This window comes from Macaca thibetana, chromosome 3, assembly GCF_024542745.1.
Source record: "Macaca thibetana thibetana isolate TM-01 chromosome 3, ASM2454274v1, whole genome shotgun sequence".
NCBI classification, from domain to species: Eukaryota; Metazoa; Chordata; class Mammalia; order Primates; family Cercopithecidae; genus Macaca; species Macaca thibetana.
The window spans coordinates 20,120,507-20,143,282 of record NC_065580.1 but is presented as its reverse complement, the minus strand read 5'-3'; the positions used below and the strand labels follow the sequence as shown (position 1 = coordinate 20,143,282).

The 22,776-nt window shown below is 44.6% G+C and overlaps 1 protein-coding gene across 2 annotated transcripts in view; it reads right to left on the bottom strand.

Moving 5' to 3' along the window:
- Positions 1-22,776, bottom strand: part of KIAA1549 (KIAA1549 ortholog) — a 143,162-nt gene that overhangs the window by 14,219 nt on the left and 106,167 nt on the right. For both annotated transcript variants that reach the window (XM_050784999.1, XM_050785000.1), the window contains exons 13-17: positions 21,865-22,070; positions 20,250-20,473; positions 18,656-18,809; positions 11,819-12,136; positions 1,127-1,173 (exon numbers count right to left, since the gene is read on the bottom strand). In XM_050784999.1, the coding sequence (XP_050640956.1) occupies positions 1,127-1,173; positions 11,819-12,136; positions 18,656-18,809; positions 20,250-20,473; positions 21,865-22,070 (949 nt within the window). The remainder of the gene's footprint in view (positions 1-1,126; positions 1,174-11,818; positions 12,137-18,655; positions 18,810-20,249; positions 20,474-21,864; positions 22,071-22,776) is intronic.

The following is a 22,776-nucleotide window of genomic DNA, read 5'->3' as shown; positions in this document are numbered from 1 at the left end:
TTTTGATGTGTCGCTCACAAGCCAAATATATTTTTAAATCAAATCTAATAACCTTTGTCTTTTAAATTGAAATATCTAGTTGTTAACACTTAATGTAATTAATTCTAGATCTGAATTTAGATATCTACTATCTTATCTTTCTGCATGTCCTGCAAATTCTAAGTTCTTTTCTCTCCTATTTCCTACCTTCTTTTGTATTATTTTATTCTTCCTTACTATTTTATATTTAAGCATTCTCCTAGTGAGCCTAGAACTACACTAGAATCCTTCACTTATAACAGTCTAACATAAAGTAGCCCTCTTACATCTTCCTGAACAATGGACCTTAGTTCCATATTAACCATAAGTGTAATTATTTTAGAATCTGTGTCTGATAACTCCATTATCTGTAGTTCTGCTTCTATTGCCTATTTCTTTCCTTTTTAAAAAAATTGTATTTTTTTTTCTTATATGCCTGGGGGTGGGTGTGGGGGTGTGTGGAAGGGGGGCTACTATAGCAATAATGTAAGGCCTAGAGTGATGTAATCTTCTTCTAAAAGGGATGTTCATTTGTTTCTGCCAGGGAGCAACCCCAATCAACTTTCAAAGCTGACCTTTACTTCCTGCAGGGACTGATCTGCTTATGATTCACCCTTACTCCTACAGCTAACCCCTAAGGGTCCAAACTCAAAACCTTCGGGTGTTTACCAGGGTCTCCCCTTGTGCTTCCAACCCCATGAGTCTGACAAAGGCTCTGCCTGGCTTCCCAGGTGCTTCTTCTGGAATCCACAGATGTCCCTGGGGAAAAATTGGCCCAAGAAGCAGGGCTCATGCCTCTGAATTTCCTGGATCTTGGTCCCATACCGCTTCACTGCTCTGTTAGCTCTCTGGGGTTTTTAATGTTAATATCTTGTTCAGCTTTTCCAGTCATCCTCAGCAGGAGAGTTGGTCCAAATTACCTAGCCTGTCATTACTGGAACAGAACTTAAATTCCAACTTTTTTCCCCTCCTCTTCTAGTTAGATCAAGAGAATATACAACTCAGAGTTTTACATCTGCTTATATTAGCTAAAATTAGTGAGTTTATAAAGTTTTTAAAAACAGCCTATGTGAGAAAGTGATAATACATTTTGTTTTGAAAACCTTACCTTGGCAATGGACCTGTTGGGGGAGTCATTCCATAATCTTCATATCTCTGGAAGACATACAAAAGAAATTGAAGATTAATACTCAATACTTATTATAAAGTGACAACAGCAAACTTATAAATTCAGCTTTATAGGATCGACTTTCAAGAGAATTATTTTCTCATTAAAACTTAGCATGTTACTGGTACTCAAGTTTCAGTTTGAGGACCTGCACTACCAGACTTTAGAAAACACGTAACTCATTTCTAGATCTTTCCTTCTTTTGTATATTACAACTACGAATATGAATAGCTGACAGGCTTTCTGTGCCTGCTCTTCCCTACAGATCCATCTGTATCTTCTGCTGCAAACCTGTATCTTCTGCTAAAGGGCCTCATATCTTTTGCTAAAAGGCAGGCCTGAGTGCCCATAATTAGCACAGTGACTCCAACCACATGGGCCACAAAGGTCAGCGAGACCCAGTGGTGCCCAGTACCTAGTCAAATACCTCAAGCAACTCAAGTATCAAATCCTGCCTCATGTTGTAGAATGCTGCAAAAAAAGAAAACCAGAAACGAGAGAGACTCTACAAGACCAAGGCAGCACCTTCTGTTTCTGACCATTTACTGGTCCCCAGGAGACCCAGCTATACTTTCTGCCCTTAAGTTCCATAACGTGCCCCCGTATCCTTCAATCAACTCTTTTTACTTGAGCTAATCTGAACTAGCCAAGTGTTCTTTGACTAAAACAATATGCCACATGATTTAAAGAAATACACACCTAAGAAATCTGTTGTATTCCTGGTGAAATCAATATATCCTAACCCTAATATACGTGGGATTCTTATTTCAACATTTCTTTTCAATAACTGTGAATTGTTCTTTTTGGAATTAGATATTTCAGAAGAACAGTAACTATGGGCAGAGTCTGTCCGGCTGCAGTCAGTTGGAACCAATGGTCTGTCTAAGTTAGGTCTAAGTCAGCCTTGCTTCTGAAGTTGCTACAACATGACATCTTTCTTTTTACAAGCTGTCATTTACCGAATTAGTATTTTGAGTTAAGCATTGTATGAGCATTAACCCAAGCCCACAACATCACTAAAAAGTACTCACTGCCTCTGTTTTATGAATGAAACCAACTCACAAAGAAATTAGGTGATTTCCTCCTATGTCTTTTGAACTCCAAAGACCATGCTTCTCACCAATCACCCCGCACCGCCCATGGTTTCCAAAACCAGACACTCTCCTGTGAACAAATATCTATTTTGTGAGGGAAAAAGTAGAGGTTTTGGAGTCAGACAGACTGGTTTAACATCCCTGGGCCTATTCCTTTATGCCAAGAGAATATAATGATCTCCACATTCATAGAGTTCTAAGGGGATTGTTAAATATGAAACTGTGGTCAGATTACTTCACCTTCTGACTCTCTCTGCTTCCATCCCCTTGGCTGTCATGTGGAACCTTTTGGAGTTCCCCAACTGAGGCACAACAAGGGAAAGGGAGTTATGGACGAAGGGAGGAAGAGAACGAAAAGAAGCTTCCATTCATTTTCCAAAAAATTAAAGGGAAATCTGAGACTACATAGAGATTATTCACAGTGCTGGTGCTTTCGGCCGAGTGTGGGTTTTTAAAGCACATTCATATGCAAAATCTTAAAAAAAGTCAATGCTTACCAGTTTACCTACCAAAGTCTCAGGAGGTTTTAGTGGCATATTAAGAGAAAAACAATGAAAAATAGCTGTCCACTTATTATCTTTTGTATCTCTGTAGTGTGAGGATTTCAACTCTATCCTCATCAGAAAAAGAATGTCATATTTCTAAGGACTGCATGCCCTGATGAAAAGTTTAAAAAAAAAAAAAAAAATCACAGAATTTATCTGATTCTGTTGCAGGATGGATCACACCTATATAAAAGTGGGGCACAAAATTGCATTTGAAGGTTTCAATCGGCTATGTATATAAAAATCCCACTTTAATGCATCCCTTTTTTCTATTCAGTATAAAACACAGGCCAACAGAGTGAGAAACGTAAGTGAGATGGTTGGTAGAGTTTGGGATAGGCCTGAGGTAAAGCAACCAGACAGTGAGGCCTGCTTGTAAAGTGTCTCAGCCCAGAGATTTGTACTGGCTACTCACAGGACTAGTCCACAGACAGCTTACCTTCTCAAGGAAGCAGCTACACCAACTATCAACTGGCCTGACTCACTGATGCATAATTAACACGCTTATCCTCACAAAAAAGGAGCAATGTCATCAGATGGCAAATAAAGGCTCATGCAGTAACTGAAGGCACCTTGAAATCCATATTCCTGGCCGGGCGCGGTGGCTCAAGCCTGTAATCCCAGAACTTTGGGAGGCCGAGGCGGGTGGATCACGAGGTCAGGAGATCGAGACTATCCTGGCTAACATGGTGAAACCCCGTCTCCACTAAAAATACAAAAAACTAGCCGGGCGTGGTGGCGGGCGCCTGTAGTCTCAGCTACTTGGGAGGCTGAGGCGGGAGAATGGCATGAACCCGGGAGGCGGAGCTTGCAGTGAGCCGAGATCACGCCACTGCACTCCAGCCTGGGAGACACAGCGAGACTCCGTCTCAAAAAAAAAAAAAAAAAAAAAAAAAAAAGAAATCCACATTCCTGTGTTGTTTTTTTTTTTTAACCAAAAAAAAAAAGCAAATAGCAGCAAATAGAGAGTGATCAGGCTCCCCTTGGCAACACTAACTTTATGATCCATTTATAAACACGCTGAAATTCTATTAGATATGCATGGATAAAGCCAATGATCCTGGTTTTCTACCAGATTAAACTGCTAGCATTCTCATCCAACTACATCAGGGTAACATCGAAAATCCACAATAAGAAAGCCACTGAATAATGGTGTTTATTTAAAAATCTTACTGTGGGCTTGAATTTATAAGGCATTATCAGGGAATCTTGAATCTGCAACACCTATGAACAGTGCACAAATGAGAGAAATAACAACACAAATCTGCCAAACTACACCACTGGCTTCTGTGGGTTTCCAGTTTGCAGAAAGCAGATCATGGGATTCTCAGCCTCCATAATTACATGAGCTGACACCTCATAATAAGTAAATTTCTCTCTCTCCCCCTCACTCTCTCCATACAAACACATATGCATACACACACACACACACACACACACACACACACAAACACTACTAGCTCTGTTTCTCTGGAGAACTCTATTTTAAATAATAGACCCTACATGTGAATGGATAAAGAAATGTGGTATATTTGTAAATGGAGTACTATTATGTGCTGCTGTTTTCTTTGGGTCTATTATAAATAAATCTGCCATGATGTACAAGTCTTTGTATGAAAATATGTTTTTGTTTCTCCTGGATAAATACTTAGGAAGAGAAAGCTGGTTCATATGGTAGGATATATGTTTAACTTTTTAAAGAGACTGCCAAACTGTTTTTCAAAGTGGTTGTGCTATTTTACATTCCCACCAGCAGTTCATAAGACTTCTAGTTGTTTATATTCTCAGCAACATAATTGTAGATTTATTTCTACATGCAGTTTCATCAGTTTTTGCTGAATGTGTTTTGCAGCTCTAATACTAAGCACATAAACATGTAAGACTTTGTGTCTTCCAGATAAACTGACCACTTTATTATGAAATGATCCTCTTAATCTTTAATAATATTCTTTACTATGAGCCCTATTTTGGCTAATATTAACATAGCCATTCCAGCTTTCTATGACTAGTGTTAGTATGGCATATCTTTCTCCAAACTTTTCTCCATACTTTTCCTTTTTACCTATTGGTATCCTTGTATTTAATGAAGGTTTCTTGTCAGCAGCATATACTTGGATCTTGCTTTTTATCCAAACTGACAAGCTCTGCCCTTTAATAGGGGTGTTTAGGCCATTCACATTTAATGTGATTATTGATGGGCTGGATTTAAATCAACCATCTTGATATCTGTTTTTAATTTTCCCCATCTGTGCTTTACCACTTTTCACTTCCTTTTCTGCCTTTTTTTTTTTTTTTTTTTTTTTTTTTTTGAGACAGAGTCTCGCTCTTTCGCCCAGGCTGGAGTGCAATGGCATGATCTTGGCTCACTGCAACTCCGCTTCCTGGGTTCAAGTGATTCTTGTGCCTCAGCCTCCTGAGTAGCTGGGATTACAGGCACATGCCACCACACCCAGCTAATTTTTGTATTTTTAGTAGAGACAGGATTTCACCATGTTGGGCCAGCATGGTCTCGATCTCCTGACCTCAGGTGATCCGCCCACCTCAGTCTCCCAAAGTACTAGGATTACAGGCGTGAGCCACCATGCCTGGACCCTTTTCTGCCTTCTTTTGTGCTGTTTTTTATGATTTCATTTTGATTCCTTTGTTGGCTTATTAGCTAATAATAGGTTGCTTTATGGTTTATATTACGCATTTTTCACTTATTACAGTCTACCATTAAGCACTATTATTCTACTTCATGTATGGTATAAGAACATTAAAATAGAAAACTTCAATTTCTCCTTTCTTGGCATTTTGTGCTGCTGTTCTCATGTATTTTACTTCTATATATGTTATAACTCCCCACAATATACACTTATTACCTTCATTTTAAATAGTCAATTATCTTTTTTAAAGTTTTAAATAATGAAGAGAGGATTTTAAAAAATAATTCCCCACATACATATTTACATTTCCAGTGTTTTTCATATATGTATGTAGATCCAGGTCTTCATATGGTATCATTGTACTTCTGCCTTAAAGACTTCCTGTAACATTTCTTATAATGCAGGTCAGCTGGTGATGAATTATTTCAGCTTTTATATGTCTGAAAACATTTTTATTTCACCTTAGTTTTTGAAAGATGTTTTTGCTAGATATAGATTCTAGGTTGGTCATTTGGTCCTTTCAGTTCTTTGAAGATTTGTTCCACTACCTTCTGGGCAATGAGATTTCTTCTGCCATCCTTATCTTTGTTCCACTCTATATAATGTGTTCTTGTTCTCTGGCTACTTTTAAGATCTTTTTCACTTGTTTTAAGCAATTTAGACTATGGCATTTTTGGAATAGTCTTCTTCATATTTCTTGCACATAGAGTTCACCAACCAATGGATCTGTGGATCTGCAGTTTCTACCAAACTTGGAAAAATGTTGGCCACTCTATCTTTTTAAAAACAATTCTATTGGGTATGTTTGAGGTTTACAACATTTTACTGGCTACATACAGGTAGTAAAATGGTTACTTACAGTGAAGTAAATTAACATATTTATCATCTCACATACTTTTTTGTGACAAAAGTAGCTAGAATTACTTATTTAACAAAATCCCCAATATAATAAAATTTTATTAACTATTGTCCTCATTTGGTACTTTAGATCCCTAGACTTGTTCATCCTACACATCCCCTACTTTGTATCCTTTGATCTCCATCTCCCAATTTCCTTTCCCCTCCCATCTGTGGTATTTTTTTTTTTTAAGATTCCACATGAAAGTGAGATCATGCAATATTTTTCTTTCTGTTTCTGGCTTATTTCACTTAGCATAATGTCTTCCAGGTTCACCCATGTTGTAGCAAATAGAAGGATCTCCTTTTAAAGGATAAATAATATTCCATTGTATATATACACCACAACACTTTCTTTATCCATTCATCCACTGATGGACGCTTAGGCTACTTTCATATCTTGGTTACTGTGAATAGTGCTGCAATGAACATGGGAATGCAGATACCTTTACAAAGTGGTGATTTTACCTTCCTTGGGTATATACTCAGCAGAGGGATTGCTGGGTCATACGGCAGTTCTATTTTTTTTTCTGAGATGGAGTCTCGCTCTGTCGCCCAGGCTGGAGTGCAGTGGTGTGATCTCAGCTCACTGCAACCTCCACCTCCCGGGTTCACACCATTCTCCTGCCTCAGCCTCCCGAGTAGCTGGGACTACAGGTGCCTGCCACCACACCCAACTAATTTTTTTGTATTTTTAGTAGAGACGGCATTTCACTGTGTTAGCCAGGATGGTCTCGATCTCCTGACCTCGTGATCCACCCGTCTCAGCCTCCCAAAGTGCTGGGATTACAGGCGTGAGCCACCGCGCCTGGCCTGGTAGTTCTATTTTTAATTTCTTTAGGAACCACTACACTATTTTCCATAATGGCTGTACCAATCTACACTGCCATTAACAGTCTGCAAGAGTTTCCTTTTGTCTACACCCTTGTCAACATTTGTTATTTCTTATCTTTCTGATAACAGCCATTCTAACAAGTGTGAGGCAGTATCTCATAGAGGGTTTTGTATTGTTTGTTTTGTTTTGAGACAGAGCCTTGCTCTGTCACCCAGGCTGGAGTGCAATGACATGATCTCGGCTCACTACAACCTCTGCCTCCCGGGTTCAAGTGATTCTTGTGCCTCAACCCCCTGAGTAGCTGGTTACGAGCATGTGCCACCATGCCCAGCTAAGTTTTGTATTTTTAGTAGAGATGGGGTGTCACCATGTTAGCCAGACTGGTCTTGAACCCCTGAGCTCAAGCAATCTGCCCATCTCTGCCTCCCAAAGTGCTGGGACTAGAGGCATGAGCCACTGCACCCAACCTCATCGAGGTTTTAATTTGTATTTCCCTGATGATTAGTGATGTTGAACACTGTTTCATATACCTGTTGGCCATTTTTATGTCTTCTTTGGAAAAATATCTGTTCAAATCCTTTGCCCATTTTTAAATTGGATTATTTATTTTTCTTCTATTGAGTTGTAAGAGTTTTTAAAAATAAATTTTTGATACTAAGTCCTTATGAGATATGTGGTATATGAGTATTTTTTTCCAGTCTGTAGGTGGCCTTTTTCACTGAAACATTTTCAATGTTTTCTTTTGCTATACAGAGCTTTTTAGTTTGATGCGGTACCATTTACTTATTTTTGCTTGTATAACCTGAGCTTTTGGTGTGATAAGTGTGATATCCAAAAGATCATTGCCAAGGTCAATATCAAGGAGTTTCTCCTATGTTCTCTTCTAGGATTTTTATCATCTCAGGTCTTAGACTTAGGTCCTTTATTCATTTTGAGTTGATTTTTGTATCTAAGAGTCCAATTTCGTTCTTTTGCATGTGGAAATCTAGTCTTCCCCTCACCATTTACTGAAAAGACTATCCTTTCCCCATTATGTCCTCTTGGTGCCCTTGTCAAAAATTAGTTGACCATATACGTGTGGATTTATTTCTGGGCTCTCTAGTCTGTTCCATTGGTCTAGGTTTCTGTTTTTATGCCAGTACCATACTGTTTTTATTACTACAGCCCACTAATTTTTTTCTTCTCCAATATGTAATCTGACTTCAATCCCACCCAGTATATTTTTTCATCTCAGAGACTGTAGTTTTCATCTCTAAGTTTGACTTTTATCATTTAACATCTTCAATCCTTCTAGTTAATGTGTACAATCTTTCCTCTAGCTTCTTGGATCTATGGAACTCCATTATAAGAATTCTTGTGATATCCTGTCTACTAGTTCTTTCTTTTTCTCTCTTTTTTTTTTTCTTTTGAGACAGAGTCTTGCTCTGTCGCCCAGGCTGCAGTGCAGTGGTGCAATCATGCAATCATGGCTCACTGTAGCCTCAGCCTCCCAGGGTCAAGTGATCCTCCCACCTTAGCCTCCTAAGTAGTGCCCAGCTAATTTTTATATTTTTTGTAGAAACAGAGTCTCACTGTGTTGCCGAGGTTTGTCTCAAACTCTCGGACTCAAGCAATCCTCCTGCCTCAGCCTCCCAAGGTACTGAGATTACAGGTGTGAACACCACATACACCTTGTCTACTAATTTTATCATCTGTGTCATTTTCCTGCTTCTTTGCTTGTCTGTTTGATTTGATGCAGACATTATTAATTTTACCTTATTGAATGCTGCATATTTTTGTGTTTCTATATTCTTGAGCTTTGCTTGGGTTTAGATGTTATGGTTTTGTGGTTTTTTAGGTGGAACCAGAGCTGCTTTAAGTTGGGGCTAATTTTGCCTCATTACTGAGGCAAAACTCTTCCAAATACTCTAACTGATATTGCATGAATTATGCAGTTTCCACCAACTGTTGGAAAACGAACCGTATTCAACTGCTGAGCCTGCTATGACAAAATACCTTAGAAATGGTGGCCTAAAACAACAGAAACTCCAGCACTTTGGGAGGCCGAGGCAGGCAGATCACGAGGTCAGGAGATTGAGACCATCCTGGCTAACACGGTGAAACCCCATCTCTACTAAAAATACAAAAAATTGGGAGGCCGAGAAGGATGGATCACGAGGTCAGGAGATCAAGACCATCCTGGCTAACACGGCGAAACCCCGTCTCTACTAAAAAATACAAAAAACTAGCCAGGCGTAGTGGCGGGCACCTGTAGTCCCAGCTACTCGGGAGGCTGAGGCAGGAGAACGGCGTGAATCCGGGAGGCGGAGCTTGCAGTGAGCTGAAATCACGCCACTGCACTCCAGCCTGGGCGACAGAGCGAGACTCCATCTCAAAAGCGATAACAACAACAACAACAACAACAACAACAGAAACTGATTTTCTCGTAGTTGTGGAGGCTGGAAAGTGTTACATCAACATCTGGCAGTGTTCAGTTTCAGGTGGGGCTTTCTTCCTGGCTTGCAGAAAGTTGCCTGCTCTCTGTGTCCTAACCTGGCTGGAGAGAGACCTCTGGAGTCTCCTCCTTGTCTTCTACAGGCAGCAGTTCTATTGAATCAGGACGCTACCCTTCCAGCCTCATTTATTCTTAATTACCTCCCTAAAGGCCCTCATCTCCAACGCAGTCATGTCGGGGGTTACGGCTTCAACATGTGATTTTGGGGGAGACACACTTCAATCCATAGCAAGAGCTTATTCCCAGGCCTGTGTGAATTTTGAGGGTTGTTTCCACTCATCTTTTTGGGGGGCTCTTTTGGGTAGTTTCTGTGTACCCATAAACTGATCAGTACTCAAACAAAGATTCTCTGCAGATGCCTAGCACCCTGCCCAGGGCATCTCTCTGCTCTCCTGCTCTCTCCCTTGTGAACTCCAGCTGCCTTTTCCTCCCCAGACTTCCAAACTCCATTTCTTCAACTCAGGGAGACCACGGAGCTCCGCCTGGGGTCCTACCTGCTGTGCCATGACTAGAAACTCCAGACGTAAGCTGGGGCAACTGGAGGGCTCAGTTCACTTCTCATTGATTCCTGTCCTTTCTTGCCTAAAGTTTAACATCAAGTCACCCAGATACTCCTTTCAGTGTTTTCAGTTGTTTAAGGAAGGAAGGTAAACCCAGGCTCTGTTCCTCCATCTTGTCCAAAAGAAGCCTGTCCCATACACTTTAATTTCCGTGCCTCTGCTGTACTTCCCGCCACCTGGCACATCCTTCTTCAACTGACAACCACTAATTACCCTTTAGACTTCCACGGAGATGCTATTTTGTCCAGAAAAATCCTTCCCAAAAGACTTCAAGGCTCTGCTAGACGCCCCTCCCACATCACCTCCTCCGGCCATAGCACCTTCCACGCTGTACTGGAATTAGTTTCGATTGTCCAGACAGCCTCCACTGGAATGCAAGAACTGGGGGGGCAGGGACCTACACTGTGCACTACTCTATCTCCAGCACCTAAGCAGAGTACCCGCGACACAGCAGGCGCTTTGTAAATATATTTGAATGAATAAGCAAATGAGAAAACTTTAAAGTGACCCGATGGCAGCTGTATCCACATTTATTTTACCACCGAGGTTTGTCCTATACCATGCATTTCCTGAAATATTATCAACCACCAGTTGTAATTTTGAAGATATTTGTTGGAACAAGCTATATTTTAAAATTAAAAACAGTAATGATTCGATCGAATGATATTCCCACCCCACATGACAGCAGTTCCCCATACTGTAGGCTCTCAGCCTCCCATACCCTGGAGACAATCTCTTGCTGAAGGCTTTTACTTTTAAAATGTAAACCCATTTCAGAGATAAAAAAATATTTTAGCATATGTTTATTGCCACCCAATTCCATGTAACAAGGTGGACCCAGTATAAACACTCTCTAATAAATTCATATTGTGACCCACTAGCTTCTCTCCAGAGTCAAATTTTGGCCAATCATTTCATCTGAAATCAGCAGAAAATAACGTTAGCTTTACTTCCTTGAGTTTTACTTCTTCTCCATCTCTCAGGAAGGTAAATTTGAAAGGACTAAGAAAAACGTAAGTGATCACAAAGGCAGATGAAATGCTGAAATGTCAACCTCCAAGATGGAAAGCGACATTTGAAAGTGGTTGTCACTGCCCAGATGGGGACTGGCTGCCTACAATCTCAGAACCTCAGGGGTCTCTCCAGTACCAGGTGGCCATACAGGAAACCGAACGATTTGGATACATTCTCAACTGCAACTTTTCTGGAGACATCAACAAGAATACATTTGACAGTTACCCCACCTCCATTCCGTGACACTGTTTTGAACCCAGAAAGATGCTTCCATAAAATCCCCCTCCAATCCTTCACAAAGCAAAAGCCCTCCTGCCTTGGCCTCCTAAATTGCTGGGATTACAGGCATGAGCCTGTAAACCTGCATAAATGGATACTTCCAACATTAAGAATTAATTTAGTAGAAGATAAAAACTAAGACCCATCATCCGAGTTTTAATTCTTATCAAATGCAACCGCAGTTTTGTGCGGAGCCTGAAAGTGAGGCAGTCAGGCAACAAAGCTTCAACATCTTGCCCACCAGAGAATTCTAGAAGGCCAGTACTTACACTGCAGGGGTTGTTGGCCGTCTGGGCTGGGCTGTAGAAGGACCCCCACTGCGTGGTTCGCCTCTCTTCCCGGGAAGGGGTGCTGTTTGCAGGCAGGCCAGGTGGGACTCCGGGGCCCACACCTGCGGCGCTGGCAGGCTGGCTGCTGGGGGCCACGAGGGCAAAGGCATCGTCCAGGAGGGAGTGCATGGTCTGGCGTGCCTCCTCGATGGACGGCTGAGGTGGGATGTACTGGGAGGCCGGGAAAGGAAGGGCTGGATATCTCCCCAGTTCCACCGAGGATGGTGTCTGCACATCGGCTGGGAGGTCAGGATCCGACTACAGTGGGAAATGGCAAAGGAAAAATCACACACGAGTTTTTGTGGCAACCCTAAATGGTTTTCCTGACACTGAGGAAAAGTTCTACCGTTAAGAATTAAAAAATGACAGCTGAGGCTGCGCACACTGGCTCACACCTTTAATCCCAGGACTTTGGGAGGCCGAGGTGGAGGAGCACTTGAGGCCAGGAGTTCAAGACCAGCCTGGGCAACACAGTGAGACCCCATCTCTAAAATAAAAAATAAAAAAAAAAAATTAGCCAGGTGTGGTGGTGTATACCTGTAGTCCCAGTTACTTGGGAGGCTGAGGTGGAAGGATAACTTGAGCCTAAGAATTTGAGGTTGCAGTAAGCTATAATCGCATCATTATACTCCAGCCTGGATGACAGAGTGAGCCCTTGTCTCACAAAAATTAAAAAATGACAGCTGAGGAATGTGCATTACATTTAACAGGAAGGAGCAAGGAGGCTTGAATCAGAAAAAAAATTGCCAAAATTCAACAATCATTTTTTCAACAACACTCAACTATTTACAAGGCATTTCAGCACCTGGAAGTGAACACTTTTACTGAAAGCCTCTAAACAGCCAAAAAACTTATTTCAAAGTTTCTGTATTGAAAAACACTAGTAAATTTTTCATAGCTAGCAGTCAAAAAGTAGTCTATTGACTATCAGAAAATAGCCTTAAAAGATCAAAACTTTTAAAACTATGCATATTAAAACTATGTATGCGGGCTGGGTGCAGTGGCTCACACCTGTAATCCCAGCAACCTGGGAGACCAAGGCATGAAGATCATTTCCAGGGAGGCCAGGAATCTGAGACTAACCTAGGCAACATAGCAAGACCCCCATCATTACAAAAGATTGCTGAAAAGTTAGTTGAGGGTGGTGGTGAGTACCTGCAGTCCCAGCTACTCGCGAGGCTGAGGCAGGAGGATCTCCTAAGCCCAGGAGGTCGAGGTTGCAGTGAGCTATGATTGCCCCACTGCACCCTAGCCTGGGCGACAGAGATCTAGACTCTTAAAAAAAAAAAAAAAAAAAAAAAAAAAAAAAAGCCTATGTATGTGTGTAAGCAATTATAGTGTCTATTTTATGAAAACTATTCAGAACCATTTGTCTTTAAAATGAACGTATCTCTGGATCACAAGAGTCATTAAGAAAGGTTTAAATTGGCCAGGCACAGTGGCTCCTGCCTGTAATCCCAGCACTTTGGAAGGCCAAGATGGGTGGATTACCTGAGGTCAGGAGTTTGGGACCAGCCTGGCCAACATGGTGAAACCTGGTCTCTACTAAAAATACAGAAATTAGCTGGGTGTGGTGGTTCATGCCTGTAATCCCAGCCACTGGGGAGGCTGAGGCAGGAGAATCACTTGAACCCAAGAGGCGGACGTTGCGGTGAACCGAGATGGCTCCCTTGCACTCCAGCCTCGGTGACAAGAGCGAAACTCTGTCTCGGAAAAAAAAAAAAAAAAAAAAAAACAAAGAAAGGTTTAAATTGTGTTCTATACCTACTGTTTAAGAGGTAGAAACATAAGTAACAATAAAGATTTTTTAAATCTCATTTCCCAATACTGTTATGAGCAAAACACAGTCATAACATATGCAGGGTAAACTGTGAGAGACAAAACCAGGAACCAACGAAGAAGAAGTCATCCTTTCTGGTCTCATAGGCTCCATGAGCGCAGACAGCATGGTGACCGCAGCAGACACAGTGAAGAGAGAAGAGGTTCTGCCCGAGGGGCTGGGGACCCCATACCCTCTGTGAGGAAGGTGAGCAGCTTCCATCTAGAATGCTTCACTTGCCACGTGCCTGCAGTTTAGCCCAGCTGGTTGGATCACCGGACTTAAGGGGCCAAGGAAGACATTCCCTTGCCCGTCTGGATCCATGAGTCTATTACAAAGATAAACTACTCTACAGACACATTCTTAACCTTAGCCCCCTATCTGGAAAATGCTTCTATGGGTGATCAGTTATTATTCCTGCCAGCGTGAAGGGCAGTAGGTTCTTAACTCCAAACTGAGAGAGAACCATACAAGACTAGTAAACCCAGTCAGCCCACAGACAGGTTTTGCTTGGCCTGCACACTCTATTTTAACTGATAGCCATTATTTTAAACATCTGAAAATTTCACAGTAACACTCAGATTTCTGGGTTCTCTTGACTGAGTCTGAAGCTCTGGCATGACCGGGCCCTCACTCCACACAGAAACCACCAACTGCCGTGAAGCAGCGACTGCCCTCGTGAGATGGGGTAGGCGCTCTTCTCTCCACGGCAGTCCCCGCTGGAGACCTCCCTCTCTTGCCCGTGACACGCTTGGGCTTATGAGTCCATTTCTCCCAAACTGCAACATCCCAGTGGAGGTTCCACTAAATGAGATTTGTCATTGAGAAATTCTAAATGAGAATCCGGGACTCCAAGGTGACCTCTAGTTGACGATGTCACCTTGGAGGGAACCTGTGCTCCTTTCCTTGTGAGGTGGAAAAAGGTCCACAGTCACGCCCTTCTCCAATTCTTGATTTTTTTGAGGAGCAGATGAGGAAGACTGGTCAGCAGTGTACCACCAACCTACGGCTCACGTGTGGAAGGAAGGGAGGGTGTGTCTGGAAGAACTGTCTACTGGTAAGTAAGAGGGTTTCTCCAGAAACAGAAGCGATGTTCCTGGCGGTGATTCCGGTGGCTGCCTATGAGGCTCTACTGCAAGGAAGCAAGCAGTGTGGTGACACAAAAAACCGCAGGCACAAACTGAGATTCCACTGTGGGAAAGGACCTCAGACACTTGAGTAGAGTCCCCAGCGGCTATAACCACTGCCAATCTCATTCTCAGTGGCCAGAATTTCAGAGAAGACTAAACTCCTATACCCAGAAAGATGATCTGCCAATGGGAAGGACAGTCCCCTCAGATTCCCATTGGCCCCCATGAATCCTGCCAGAAGGCCAGGAGCTCCTGGGCCAGGACGCTTCCATTTCCTGTCCTTCACCTTCTTGTTTTCTCCTCATTTTGCAGGCAAGACTACAGAACTTGCAGGCCAAGAAGAGGATTTACTCAACTTCCTATATTCTAACATCTATATATAGACTATAGATGTTTCACATATAGATGTGTTCAGATACAGTTTATCTATCAGTCTTCAGAAATAAATGTGCATCTTTTTACTGTTAGTCATCAAAGTTACGGATTTTGGTGCCTATTTTGCAGTCCGTTGTGGGTGTTGTAAGAGGGTGTCCAGACAGCCTGGTTGTCCAGGACAACCTCAGTTTATGCCTGTTGTCCCACGGTAATGATTAATAGTATACCCCCTTACACTTTCCAGTGTCTGGATTGGATGACAAATTACATCAAACTTTTTCCAGACAGTAAATACTTTAGGTTTCATGAGTCATATAATCTGTCACAGCTACTCAACTCTGCCTTGCAGCAAAAACAGTCATTGGTATCAAGCCAACAAATGGGTGTGGTTGTGTTGCAATAAAACTTTATTTAGGCCAGGTTTGGTGGCTCATGTCCACAATCCCAGAAATTTGGGAGGCCAAGGCAGGAGGATCACTGAGTCCAGGAGTTTTGAGACCAGCCTGGGCACCAAGGCGAAACCCCATCTCTACTAAAAATACAAAAATTAGCCAGGCAAGGTGGCATGCACCTGTAATCCCAGCTACTTAGGAGGCTTAGGATTACCAGAGCTTAGGGAGGTCGAAGCTGCAGTGAGCCGTGATTGCACCACTGCACTCCAGCCTGGGCAACAGAGCTGGAGTGTCTTAAAAATAAAAAAATTAAAAGAAACTTACAAAAACATGCAGCTGGCTGGATTTCTACCGAGGCCTGGATTATAATGGTAACCCCCGTTACAAGGAACCAAGGAATATTTCTCTTGGCCTTAGGAGAACACGCCCCTCAAGGAAAAGATAGTTTTGAGGGGAAAGTGGAAAATTGAAGGTAATTCAAAAACGCATAGTACTTCCCCAGTATAGGCTTGAAGATGAAAAAACAAAAACAAAAACAAAAAACCCTGTACATGTACCACTGATTCTAAAATAAAAGTTGAGGGGAAAAAAGATAAACTACCTAAGAAAAAATGAGCTCTGAGACAGGCGTGATCTTTTAAAGTACGTGTTTCAGAATTCAAAATCTGAGGGAGATTTTTATTTTGGGGACATCTTTGAAAAAAGGAGCCACTGAAGGCAAGCACCCTCTGGGGTGGTGTCTTCCAAGAAGAGGCTGCTCTGCACCCACAGCAGGAGGAATCTCTGCACTCCCCGCTAAGGAGAAAAGAAAACGATGCCGCAAGCCACCGCGAAAGAAGGCTGGTCTAGGGTCACCGAGGAAGGCGAACGAAGACAGCCAGGAGAACACAGGTTCGTCCCCATACAAAACTCAATCATTCAAAAAAATCAAAGGGAGGGGACTGAGAGGGCTCCCCACAGATTCCTTTGAGAGAGCAGCCCAGGTTGGCTAGAGAAGTGAAGGGGAAAAAGGGATGCTGTCCCTTCTATCTGTTAGTTCCACACCACGGCAAGTCTCCATTTGGCACAGACAAAAGCTCCGGGTGACAACCCTGGGGAGCCCTCCCCAGATCAAGCCAAACCCCACAGGTGTCCAATTACCCCCAGAACTCAACACAGCACAAGAGCGCCACCTACTGTAAGAGCAGCCATGCACTGCATTTAGAAAGTAACAGGAACTGCTCAATTCCTTGTACTGAGGAAGAGAGTAGTTTCATTTACAGACAGCCCAACTCTCTGAAATCGCCCCGATCCTCATGAGATCAAGAAGGTTGGTCTTTAGGACCCTAGAAATACCATACGTTCCTAAGGAAAAGTCTGGTTCTTTCAGATGATCATAATTCAGTTGTATTTAGGCTCCATCCCAGAATAATGTTTGGCACATTTGTGTAATTATATTTAGCGTCTTTAAGTGCTTGTTCTTTATATAATTTAGGAGAAAAATACAAAACTCAACTAAGAAATGACTGCTCACCATTTCTATGAGCTCTATCTAAAGCGATCACGTTCATTATAAATCCCTTCTCGAAGGGTGTGCTTTTTGCTAACGTGTCTCTAAACAAGGCTGGCTCTGTGAGTGCCTCCGGGAGGAGAAAGGGGCCCGCTGTGGCAAGGAAGGGCTCTCCTGGCACGGAGTTGAGGACACCCTATATTTCCCAGTGCTGCCGGAGTTAGCTGCACCTGGCTCACCCTCTCTGTCTTGGGGTATCTTTGTGTCTGTATTTCTCATGGGTGGTTAAGTGAGGCTGGTTCTCTCTCCCCTACTCAGTGCAGTCTGTGTGTATGCACCTTACCCTATCAATATCTGCCTTTAACACTTCAAGCAAATCTGTCTGGACCTCCTTTACTTTGGAAAAATATAATCCCCTATTTATTTATTTAGCGACTGGGTTTTGCTCTGTCACCCAGACTGGAGTGCAGTGGTGCAATCAAAGCTCACTGCAGCCTCAACTTCCTGGGCTGAAGCGATTCTCCCACCTCAGCCTCCCAAGTAGCTAGGATTACAGGCATGCACCACCACGCCTGGCTAATTTCTGTATTTTTTGGAGAGATGGGGTTTTGCTATATTGCCCAGGCTGGTCTCCAACTCCTGGGCTCAAGCGATCCGCCCACCTCAGCCTCCCAAAGTGCTGGCATTACAGGCCTGAGCCACCATTTATTATTTCTTAATTTCTATTAACCCCTTTCTCCCATAAAAGCAAAATATGTATAAGCAAATATGTTATCTTCTTAGCATTCCAAGGATAGTACAGGGAAATAAAACCCTAAATATCCCTCCTCTCACTAAGAAATCCAGCCAGGCTAGCTCTCAGTACAGCATAAGACTCCTGATCTCAGGGTCATGTCCTCACACCTGTAATCCTAGCACTGTGGGAGGCCAAGGCGGGTGGATCACCTGAGGCCAGGAGTTTGAGACCAGCCTGGGCAACATGTTGAGACCCCATTTCCTCAAAAATTTTTAAAATTAGCTGGGCATGGTGGCACATGCCTGTGGTCCTAGCTACTCAGGAGACTGAGGTGGGAGAATTACTTGAGCCTAGGAGGCTGAGGCTGCAGTGAGCCTGGATCACACCACTGCACTCCAGCCTGGGCAACAGAGTAAGACCCTGTCTCAAAAAAATAAAAATAAAAATAAGCAACAAAACCAAATAACCCTCTAACTAGGGAGAAGGAAAGAAACCTTGAGGATATTTCTCTTTGTTTTCCAGTTAACCTCAAAAAAGTCCCACTGTGAAGTCTGAGAACGGGGCTTACGTATAGAGAGGAAAAACACGGAGTGCATTTCCAGAGGTGGCACTCGGCAGCACCCTGGTTGACAGGACTCAACGCTCCCCTCAGAAGGGGTGGCACCCCACCCCACCCACTTCATGACCTAGAGGGCCCGGGTGCATCAGCCATCAGGCATCAGGCACCGACACCACACAGGGCGGCAGCCAGTGCTGCTGCTTCTCCTCCCCTTTCCGCGCATCTTTCTAGGAGCGGCCCCGCCCCGGTTCCAGAAGCCGGAGTCGGCAGCACGCACTGGGCATCCGATGTAGGCCGAGTTGTGGACGCCGGGGGGCCTCCTGTAGGTGCCGTCGCTGTCTGTGGTGATGAGCCGGTCCTTCTCAGCGTCGGCAGGACAGCCGTTGACCTGGTGTTTCCGGCGAGGCTTGGGAGAACGTTTTATCCGTGAGCTGCCAGGAAAAAGAGAAATTATCTTCGTAGGAAATCACTATTTTTGCCACTGGCTTATCAACTAAACACTAAGTACCCTGAGTACCCAGGATGTGCTGGCCCCTGGAGACACCCCATAGGATATAAACGCCACGTACCACACAGTCTCTGCTCTAAGGAAGCTCAGAGCCTACCTAAACAGACCTATTAACCCACGTGGAGCAACACAGATACAAAGCCATTTGTAATCATGACATTATTTAACTGTATAGATGTTCAGAAAAGGAGAAGTCAGGGGGAGCTATTAGTCCCATGGGGCTAGAACTAGGACTTTATTTTATTATTCTTTTTCTGAGACGTAGTCTCATACTGTCGCCCAGGCTGGAGTGCAATGGCACAATCTCGGCTCACTGCAACCTCCACCTCCCAGGTTCAAATAATTCTCCTGCCTCAGTCTCCTGAGCAGCTGGGATTACAGGTGCCCGCCACCATGCCCAGCTAATTTTCATATTTTTAGTAGACACGGGGTTTCACCATGTTGGCCAGGCTGGTGTTGAACTCCTGACCTCGTGATCCGCCTGCCTTGGCCTCCCAAAGTGCTGGAATTATAGGCGTGAGCCACCACGCCTGGCCCAGAACTAGGTCTTGAAGAGTGAATGAGACCTGAAGCCAGGGAGGATGTGGGAAGCGGGTGCCGGGGCAGAAACAGCAGGCAGGCGAATGTTCAGGGGCTAGCAGGCCGTCTCCTGGGTGGCAGTTCTGTCCGTGTGGCTGACCTGTGGAAAAGAGCTGGAGCGGAGGGGCTGGGCTGGCCTGCGACTGAAGCAGGTCCCACCTGGCAGGCAACAAGAGCCGCCTCTCTTGCTTTGAGCCTCCTCTCTGCTTTGAGCAGAGAAAGACATACATAAGAGCCATGTTTAAGGAAAACGCATCTATGTTGGGGATGGGAGTCTGGGAGACCAGAGGAAGGTAAGACCCCAGACCCTGCAGGCAGCTGTGAGAAAACCAACGAAGATCTGCTGGGCACCGGCCTGGGTGGCTCTGGGAGATGAAAATATTGGAGGTGACAGAGTGGGAGGTGAGGAAGAGCCAAGGACACCACAGAAAGGGCCGGTGTGGGAAGGAAAGGGTGAGTGCAGTTGTAGACAGGCTGAATTGGAAGAGACAGATTAAATCCCCAGGAAATGCCTCGAGGCAGGCAGAGGGGCAGAGGTGAGAGAGCAAACAAAGCCGCTGCCTCCCACGCCAAGGTGACCCTCAGCCAGGGGAAGCCTTCCCAGTGGCCTCCACATCCTTCCGTGCATGAACCCCTTCAACTGTTTTCAGAGAGCTCCACGTGAACACGGATGGGGTCCTTCTGTCACAGGTCCTGCAGTAGCAGAGGGGCTGTCCTGCTCCTGTGCCCCACAGCACCTCTGCACGCCCGCCTCAGCCGCCTCAGCCGCAAGACCCCAGCCCACCTCTTCCTGGGCTCTATGAACACGGAGGGCACACTGGCCGTGGGGTCCAGGATCTTGTCGATCTGCATCTGCGCCCTGCGGTACACCCGGTGTCGCTCCTTGGTGTCACCCGAGGACAGGTCGTCCACCACCGGGAACTCGTAGTGCCCGCGGCGCTTGGCACGCAGGCGGATCTTGTTGCGATGGTGCTCGATCTCAGACTTGTGCCGCAGCGCAGTCTGAATCTGAGGAAGGGTGAGGGAGAGAAAGACAGCCATGGCGGTCCCGGGAGGCTTCCGGGACACACACTTTGCAAAGTCTTTATTTATTTTTATTTTTATTTATTTATTTGAGATAGAGTCTCACTCTTGCCCAGGCTGGAGTGCAATGGCATGATCTCAGCTCACTGCAACCTCCACTTGAAGAGTTCAAGTGCTTCTCCTGCCTCAGCCTCCAGAGTAGCTGGGATTACAGGCAGGCACCATCATGCCCAGTTCATTTTTTGTTCTTTTAGTAGAGATGGGGTTTCTCTATGGTGGCCAGGCTGGTCTTGAACTCCTGACCTGAAATGATACACCCGCCTCAACCTCCCAGAGTGCTGGGATTACAGGTGTGAGCCACCATGCCTGACCAGCAAAACCTTTTAGGAGCGCCTTCCTGCTATGCTCCTCTCACCCACCCTTAACCTGCTGTCTGTAAGCTCCACGGAGTTACCGACAGGGCAACAGGCACAGCCCAGGGAGGAGCAGAGACCCTGCCATCCCACAAGCTTTACCCTCAAGCACTGCGTGGTGCACTGGAGTCTTGTCACCATCCCCCAAAGCAGGGAAAAAAAGTCACTCGAACCTTGGAAATTGGCCAGTGACAATTTTGAAGAGACATCTGATAACTAGAAAAGAATAAATATTTTCCTCCTTTAGAGATCTTTAAATAGGACTGACAGATACAAAGAAGATAATTACCTAATGTCACTGAAACAAGTTCCCTGGCATGAGACCCCCTGCCCCCAGAGTGGCATCCCCAAAGACGGAGACCTGAACTGGGTCGTAGTGTGAGGAGGATCAGAAGCTGAAGTGGCTCTTTCTGAGGAGGGCAGCCCCTGGTCGGCCACGCGAACACTTTTCTGCATGTCTGCCACTGTGCCCTACAGTGTCCATGCACAGTATCTGATCTCCAACAAGCGTGATGTTTTACATTAAGAATCCTTGTCAGCAGCTTATGCCTTTAGTAACCAGTTGACACTGTACCTTGCCCTCATTTTCAAACACTGACCAAATCAGAGTGTGAGGTTTTTTTTGTTCTTTTTTTTCTTTTGAGACAGAGTCTCACTCTGTCACCCAGGCTGGAGTGGCAGTGGCGAGATCCCAGCTCACTGCAACCTTCCCCTCCCGGGTTCAAGTGATACTCCTGCCTCAGCCTCCTGAGTAGCTAGGATTACAGGCACCCACCACCAAACCCAGCTAATTTTGTATTTTTAGTAGAGATGGAGTTTCACTATGTTGGCCAGGTTGGTCTCAAACTCCCAACCTCAGGTGATCTGCCTGCCTTGGCCTCCCCAAGTGCTGGGATTACAGGCGTGAGCCACCACGCCTAGCTGAGTTTTTAAATTAACAGACTTTTAAATAAAAGCAAATACCTCTTTGTTGATTTTATTGGTTTCTGCCACTCGGTCGGCTGGAGAGGGGCGCTGGACGGGAGGTGCCGGGATCGGCTGCATGGCAATGAGCTGGATCTTACTGGGGACCCGCCGGCTAGCCTCCGGGGGGCGGGAGATCCTGTCCACATGCTCGAAGATGGAGGCTGATGAGTGCTGCTCGTTTCCCGAACTGGGCAGTGGTGGCCCTGGAACAGAAGGAAAAGCAAAACATACACACAGAGTCATCTAAAGAAACAGCAAATAATCAAAATTGTGAATTATTCTTTTTTTTTTTTTTTTTTTTTTTTTTTTGAGACGGAGTCTCGCGCTGTCACCCAGGCTGGAGTGCAGTGGCCGGATCTCAGCTCACTGCAAGCTCCGCCTCCCGGGTTCACGCCATTCTCCTGCCTCCGCCTCCCGAGTAGCTGGGACTACAGGCGTCCGCCACCTCGGCCGGCTAGTTTTTTGTATTTTTTAGTAGAGACGGGGTTTCACCGTGTTAACCAGGATGGTCTCGATCTCCTGACCTCGTGATCCGCCCGTCTCGGCCTCCCAAAGTGCTGGGATTACAGGCTTGAGCCACCGCGCCCGGCCCCGAATTATTCTTTAAAGAATCCTTGGACGGGCCTCTGACCAAAAATACATCCCCAATGCAGTAGCAGAGTGCTTGCAATTTCGCTCTCTGAGCTTAAATAGTCTGGGCTGTATACTGTATCCTCTCACTTCATTAAAAACTACAAGTACCCTGAGAAGAGATGGGAGGAAATCATGATGATACTGTGTCAAAAACTGCAGTGTTTCGTCTAACTGTGGTTCAAAATCTTCAGTCAGAAAGAACGTAGGACAGAAGGAGCCTGAAGGTGCTCAGTAGTCAATAAGCCATTCACAGAACTCTTAGAAAACACACTGATA